The sequence below is a fragment of the Aureobasidium melanogenum genome (genome assembly GCF_000721775.1).
Source record: "Aureobasidium melanogenum CBS 110374 unplaced genomic scaffold scaffold_40, whole genome shotgun sequence".
Taxonomy (NCBI): Eukaryota; Fungi; Ascomycota; class Dothideomycetes; order Dothideales; family Saccotheciaceae; genus Aureobasidium; species Aureobasidium melanogenum.
The window spans coordinates 82309-89385 of record NW_024470092.1 but is presented as its reverse complement, the minus strand read 5'-3'; the positions used below and the strand labels follow the sequence as shown (position 1 = coordinate 89385).

Below are 7077 nucleotides of genomic sequence, written 5' to 3'. Positions count from 1 at the left end.
GCCTTCCGTACTTGAATGAGTTGTAAACAAGGCGCGCCGATCTGAAAATTTCGAAACACTTATTTGACCCACCAAAGAACCATTGGATTGTGGTCGATCCCCACCATCATTTCTCATCCACTGCGCGCCGGAATTTTGTATGCCTTGCCCGTTCGGTACCCACAAAAAGAATCCTCGCATCAAGCCCTGAACTCATGCGATCTCGGCAGACCAATCTGATAAATCTGCGCACACCCCATCTTATCAATCTTTCATCTCCCTTCACACGTTTTTTTAAACTTCCATGTTTGACCTTCGCTAGGTCCTCTCTCCATCATGGGTTTCTTGAAAGCGCTAGATAGACCATACATTAACCCTTTCTACCACTCACAAGCTGATGAAGAACCCGATGACGTCGTCAAGGAAGAAAACGGTTTGACCTCGACAAGCAGTCCGAGTGATCAACCTCCACACTATCAGGAAAATTATGGCCCAGACAAGACTCCCACGTCTGCACCTGGCGCCGCATATGAAGGCGAACAAGTCGATGATGACTACCAAACTGGAGTCAAAAAAGCTGAGGGTGTCACTCTTGCATGGAACAAGAAAGCACTATGGTTGACTTACATCTGGTATGCAAAACTATACTATGCTGCGATAATAGCCCATTGACATGCGGCAGGATTTATGTCGTTTACTTCGAGATTGCTCTCATGTCCACCATTACTGGCTATCTGGGCAACTACGCCAATGCTGATTTCAGCACGTCGCAGCTGCTTTCGGTCAGCTCTGTCATGAGTTCCATTATCGGTGGTGTGCTGCGCTTGCCAACCGCAAAGATCATTGACATTTGGGGACGTGCCGAAGGCTTTTTCGTCATGATGGTAATCACCATCATCGGTCTAATTATCTTCGCCGCCTCACACAACGTCCAAACGTATGCCGCTGCTTCAGTCATATACTACATTGGTTACGATGGCATGTACTATGTCATGACCGTCTTTATCGCCGACACTACCAGACTGAAGCACAGAATCCTCATGCTGGCTATCTCTCAGACGCCTTTCATCTGTACCGCTTTCACCACCCCTTACGCTGTCTCGAGCTTCGTCAATGGAGCTGGCTGGAGATGGGGTTATGGAACATTTGCCATCGTCACTCCTGTGGCCTGCCTTCCTCTTTGCGGTGTGTTCCTTTACTACCAACGCAAGGCCGAAGCCATGGGCTTGTACAAGAAGACTGAATCACCCTCTCTTGGCTTTTACGGAACAATCGCACATTACTGGGTTGAATTCGACGTGGTTGGTGTTTTCCTGCTCGTCGCAGGGTTCGTCCTGTTCTTGCTACCATTCTCTCTCGCCACTTCGGTTGCCGGACAATGGAAGAGTGCGAGCATCATCTGTATGCTAGTTATTGGCTTTGTGATTCTCTGTCTGTTCCCTGTGTGGGAGCGTTTCGGTGCTAGCAAGCCTTTCCTACCATGGGAGAGACTCAAGGATCGTACCATTTTTGGCGCTGTTCTCTGTATCGCCAGTCTTTACACAGCGTTCTACTGCTGGAATCTTTACTACTACACGTTCAATCAGGTAAGCAGGGTCAAATCGGCGTATATGCAACGTGTGCTAATAGTGAACAACAGGTGGTCCTTGGCCTCGACACCACCGATGCTACATATATGGGAGAAATTTATACTGTCGGCTCTTGCTTCTTCGGTGTGATCACAGGGTAAGGGCATTCTTCGTTGCATGAACAACGACCAAACTAACAACTCTTAGTCTTCTCGTCAAATGGACCAAGCGCTACAAGTGGATCGCACTTGTTTCCGTCCCACTCTACATGATCGGTACTGGCTTGATGATTTACTTCAGACAACCCGGCGTCGCTCCCAGATATGTCGTATGCGCACAGATCTTTGTCGCGTACGCTGGAGGCACTCTGGTACCTTGCCATCAAGTCGCAGCTCTTGCTGCTGGTACCCACTCAGATTTCGCAACAACTCTCGCTCTTCTTTACCTGGCCTCCTCGGTCGGTGGCGCAATTGGCGACTCCATCGCCGGTGGTATCTGGACAAACGTCTACCCCGTACAGCTGAACAAACGTCTACCCGCCGACATTGCAACATCAGTCTACTCAAACTACCTCAACGCACTCAAGTACGAGCCTGGCACCCCAACTAGAGACGCAATTGCCACTGCTTTTGGTATTGCACAAAGGGATATGTGCATTGCAGCTACCTCCATCACTTCGCTCACGTTCATCGCTGTCTGGATCTGGCGCGATATTAACCTTGGCAACAAGAAGCAAATCAAAGGTGTTGTTGTCTAGGATAATAGCCCACGCATTCGCATACATCATAGCACAGTCGGACTCTAGAAAGAGATCCGCAGTGTCACGCATATCATGAAAACCAAAGCGTTCATATACAGCTCATTGCTCATTGCTCATTATCTGTATAGCGTCATGACATAGATCAAGGTACAAAAGTTGTTTTTCCCGTTTTATCCAGACGCCTTTTCATTCCAACTCCACTCCAAAGTGCAATTTAGTATTTTGATGCTTTACCAGAGTGACGCAAATTCTAGTGAATCAATTTGAACTGCTTCGCATACCATGCAGACCCACCAACGAAAGCAGTCACTCCCGTCATAACAAGCAGCGAACCATAACCAGTCCCAAATGCATACGGCGCATTAGTACGGAAACTGTCCGCTGCAAGAATGGCCTCACTCATAGGTCCCGAGACCACTGCGCCAATGCCCTTGCCGCAGCTGAACAAAGAGATGATCATACCAGTCTCAGCACCAGGATATCCGTTCTCACGCACTGTTTTTGCGACACCGGACCATGTGGTTGAGTAGCCTCCTGCGTAGACACCATACAGCAGGGCAAAGACGAATAACATTGGTTTAATGGTTGCGAAAGTCCAGAACAAAAAGACCGCAACCACGCTACCGATGCTGCAGACCAAGATTCCAGTTGTGACGTGGCAGCGATCGCCAAGGTAGCCGATGAACATGGCTCCGACGATTTGCGCGCCGTTGATAAGAGCAATTGCCAATGTACCGTCTACAGCTGTAAAGCCGACTGCTTGTGCAAAAGACGACAAGTACACACTCGGCAAGAAGAAACCCAGTCCTTGTATAATACTGGCACTTTGCAAGATCCAGAAGGTTCTGCTTTTGAGGTAGCCGATCTCGACTCTCTGGGGCCCGACGTTGGTGTGGTGCCGTACAGGTAGTCGTGGTTTCATGAAGTAGATTGCTGGTGTGGTGAGCACTACGGCAACAACAGCCCATGTCCTTAAGGCAGTACGGAAGCCATAAGTCCGTAACACCCAATCCAGCGCAAATGGGATAATGACACCTCCAGCGCCACAAGCCGCACATATACACCCAAAAGCGAAGTTACGCCTTAGCACAAACCACTCATCCAGATAGATGAATAAAGGGTAGTAGTGCATAGATGCACCAATAGCGTACAACACTCCTTGGGTTGCAATAAGCTGGCTAACGGATTTTGCGAACGAAGCACCAACTAATGATGCTATCATTACGACAAATCCGACAAAGACACTAGGTCTACGGAAGCGTGGGTTCATCTTCAAGACGATGAACCAGAAGGGAGCTGATACGTACATCAGACCTGTTGCTGTGGTACCGATTGCGGCGATACTGGATTCGTTGTTTGTGAATTTTTGCTCGTAGTAGGACTGGAAGACACCGAAGCTGAAGGGAAAACCTTCAGTTGTCGTCAGAAAATGGTTCTCAGGAGAACGTGCGGCGTGATAGTAGGAGATTTCCTAAATGACTTACCCCAAGATATGGCCTCGAATACTACACAGCTAGCAAGGAACAGCCATGCATCTTTTCCTCCATCAGCCGGAGGCAGAGAGAAGACTTCACCATCCTCGGCTCTACCGAAAACGTTCGAATCCTCGAGGTCCAGAGAATGATTGTCGTCCGCACGCCCAGCGACCGTCGAAAGCTCGATATCTTCGGTTCTTTGGTCAGTAACACCCATTCCAGTTCTTCTCTTGATCAGAATCTGTTTTGGAAAAAAAAGAGTCAGAGATGGAAAAAAAGTGGTGGTCGAACAGTGCTTGATTTAACCCAGCCAGATTGATTTCCTTTTTAAGCTTTCCGCCCCGCATTTCGACGCCCTTGGGTTGATGACTGCACCTTCCCGTCGGCAAAACATTTTGCTTCTGCGGAAAATCGATTACTCCAGCGTTACTTCTTATTTCTATAAAAATCGATTACAATGATTATACGTACTGCTAACTTTCTTCCGAAAAGCAAATATCTCAAAAGCGCCAACGCACAAAGAAGCTTTACGTTTTATGTCTAAACTGACGCCGGATCTTCTTGAGCCTCATTCTTATTCTATCGTCACTCCATAGGCTGCATCCCAGTAGAGATGACCGACTGTGCTTGCCGTATCCAGTGTGACTTTCTCATCGCCAACCATGAAGTTGCTGATGACAAAGCCATCCACAGTGACATTATTTCCACTAGAATCGGTCATGGCGGGCATGAAGCTCTCCGGAATGCCCACTGCTTCGTACCCAGTGCAGCATCCGAACTCTTCTATCCAGACATTCGAGATAGTGATGTTGCTGAAATTTTCCAGTGCGTATATGCGCATCAATGGACCAGAAATACCTTCGGCTCGAATGTTGGAGAAGGTAATGTCTTGTGCTGTGGAGTGGGTGTCGGCAGTGCTGGAGTTCATTGCAGATGTAGACGTGGTTGAGGGGTCGTACACATTGTTGGAGCCAATCAGACCTGGGTTCGAGCCATTGCTGTTCCAACGACTGTGGATGATGTTGACATTGTCGACTTGGATGTTGCTAAGATTACGAGAAGCCCAGCCGAATTGAATGACTGGTGCGGTGGTGGCTTTCTGCACTAGGACGTTGCTGATACTGACGTCTGAATAATAGACCTTGATCGTGTCGTCATTACTGGTATTAAAAAGTCAGCTCGAGCTTCGACAGTTTGGAATAATGAGCGTTGTTTACGTGTGGTAAAAGATGTCTTGATAGACGCTTCCAGGGTATGCCTCCATGCCATCCGTTTGACCGAAAAAGCCACCCACTTGCTTGTAGTCGGTACATTGGACAGACAGAGAGGCCTGGTCGCCGTACCAATCCATGCTGTTGAATGGAGGGCTGTTCATGGTTGGTCCATTGATTAACCAAGTCGTCTTTTGCCCCCAAGGTATTGTGCCCTTCCACATTCGTAAAGGCGAACCGTTCACGTTGTGATTTTGAAATCCGTCTGTCGGATCGGCTTGATAAACATACTGCTCACCCGATAGTACACCTAGTCGTCTGTTAGCGGAATTCGGTGTGATAGTCTCTGGTATCTTACCATGTCCTGTAGCTTTGACAAGCGCAGAGTTTGAGTGGTATTCTACAGCGCCTTTGACATAGGCTCCTGGTGCAAAGTATAGCCAATCCACGGTTGAACTGAGGTTCAAGTAATCCGTGGCAGTGGCATAGTAGACTCCTGGCTTGAAAATCACAGTGTTGGCTTGAGTAGTATCCAGCCCAGATATGCGACCTTCTTCCACAATCAAAACGTTGTCTGATGTCTCGTCGGGAACAAGAGACTCGTCTTCGAATGGGCTGGCAAAGATGAACAGGGAATCGAGAGGCTCCACACTCATCAACGGCATCGAGTCGTCATATTGCTCAACATAGTATGGCCCACTTGAAGTAGTGTTCTGGACATATGAACATGAAGGACTGCTGCAACCGTCGTGAAACTCGTAGAGGTTGTCATCAAACTCAACCGAAAATTTCTTGCTTTCTCCGTCGTAAGGCACCAGGATGAACAAATCAGCGCCCGAGATCGAAGTCGTGAAGTTGAGGTTGGTGGGCCTGATAACGAAGCTATCCGATTGAATGCTGGAGTTATCGAGGCGGTGGACCTTTAGCCAAACATCTGCTGAATAGAGAAATGAAGTCCAAGACATTGTCATGCCAATGGCTTCCTCGATAGTGATACCATCGCTGGCATCAGTTGTTGAGGATGGGTCATTGGGTTTCAAGACATTGCCTTGACCGTTGCGTGGGATGGTCTGATAAACGAAAGAGTCGTAATAGGTCTGATCCACAGAATTGGTAACCTGGATAGAATAGAGGTCGCTTTGGCGCACAGAGGCTGGCTGAAGAACCGATCGAGTCATGACTCCGGAATCATGCCACCACGTGTGAAGCTTAGCATTGTTGACGGTGCTGTTGCTATTGGATGTAGCGCGTGCAATTGCGATACCAGCGATAAGGATCACGACGCTCCACATTTCTTAAAGCGAATCAGTCTGTATCACAAGCGGTGCAATGCGGAGCCTCCTTTCTGCGAGCGTGTAAAAGGCGAAGAAGTATAGAAATGGATTCAGCTGGCTTGTGAGTTGATACATAATAAGCACCTACAGTTGATGATAGCCATAGATCGGCAATGCAGTCGTTATGAACCCACGTCATGTCAATGTTTGCTTTCTTTTGTTCGAAGCCTAGAAGACGCATCTCAGCTCAAGCGGTGCTCTGATATAGGTGTTCTATGCAGATCACCAAAACGGCAACGCTGGTAGTCGTAGGAGACAGACTTGAGGGTTGCACCTGGAGCAACTGGACTTGGACTTGGCTCAGGTCTGGACAGCGGCGCAGCAAAATTTGCTTTGCAGAAGAGCAAAAGGCGTTGAAATCCCGAAGACAACGTCTTGTCAGGCAGTCGGTCCTAATTGCCTCGAGGTCGCGACGGTATAGACATAACGGTTGCAGTAAAAAGGTCGGCAGTGAAAAAAACGGGCAATTTGGATGGTAAGCTTAAGCGAAGGTGCGAAGGACTGCCTTCCGGCTGGCCCGTGTACGCGATCAAGCTGGAAACCGATGCAGCAGCCGCGATAGATAACAACCTTTGTGTATGCCTGATTTTTCTGAATGTTCGGTCTCCTTGTAGAGATCCGCCATTAAACTGTCACCATAGTAAGATCGTAGTTCTACCATGTCAATTTTGATTCTGGCATGATCTGGTCCGTCAGAGTAAAACAATCATGATGTCACCCATGCTTAGAATATGTCAATCTACCCTTGAG

The 7077-nt window shown here is 48.2% G+C and overlaps 3 protein-coding genes across 3 annotated transcripts; 1 reads left to right on the top strand and 2 right to left on the bottom strand.

Moving 5' to 3' along the window:
• Positions 1-315: 315 nt before the first annotated feature.
• Positions 316-2304, top strand: M437DRAFT_60556 (MFS general substrate transporter; the record flags this gene model as incomplete). The annotated part of the gene is made up of 4 exons (XM_041023772.1): positions 316-611; positions 662-1565; positions 1619-1704; positions 1755-2304. 4 exons carry the CDS (start codon positions 316-318, stop codon positions 2302-2304), a joined length of 1836 nt encoding a protein of 611 aa, XP_040875014.1.
• A 253-nt stretch (positions 2305-2557) lies between these two features.
• M437DRAFT_89041 (putative MFS monocarboxylate transporter) lies at positions 2558-3999 on the bottom strand (the record flags this gene model as incomplete). Its single annotated transcript, XM_041028954.1, has 2 exons — positions 2558-3717; positions 3792-3999. 2 exons carry the CDS (start codon positions 3997-3999, stop codon positions 2558-2560), a joined length of 1368 nt encoding a protein of 455 aa, XP_040875013.1.
• A 393-nt stretch (positions 4000-4392) lies between these two features.
• Positions 4393-6219, bottom strand: M437DRAFT_11730 (Isopullulanase complexed with Isopanose; the record flags this gene model as incomplete). Its single annotated transcript, XM_041018624.1, has 4 exons — positions 4393-4942; positions 5000-5303; positions 5352-5644; positions 5750-6219. Coding segments are annotated over 4 exons (1617 nt in total), but the record flags the coding sequence as incomplete, so codon positions are not given.
• Between the last annotated feature and the right edge of the window lie 858 nt (positions 6220-7077).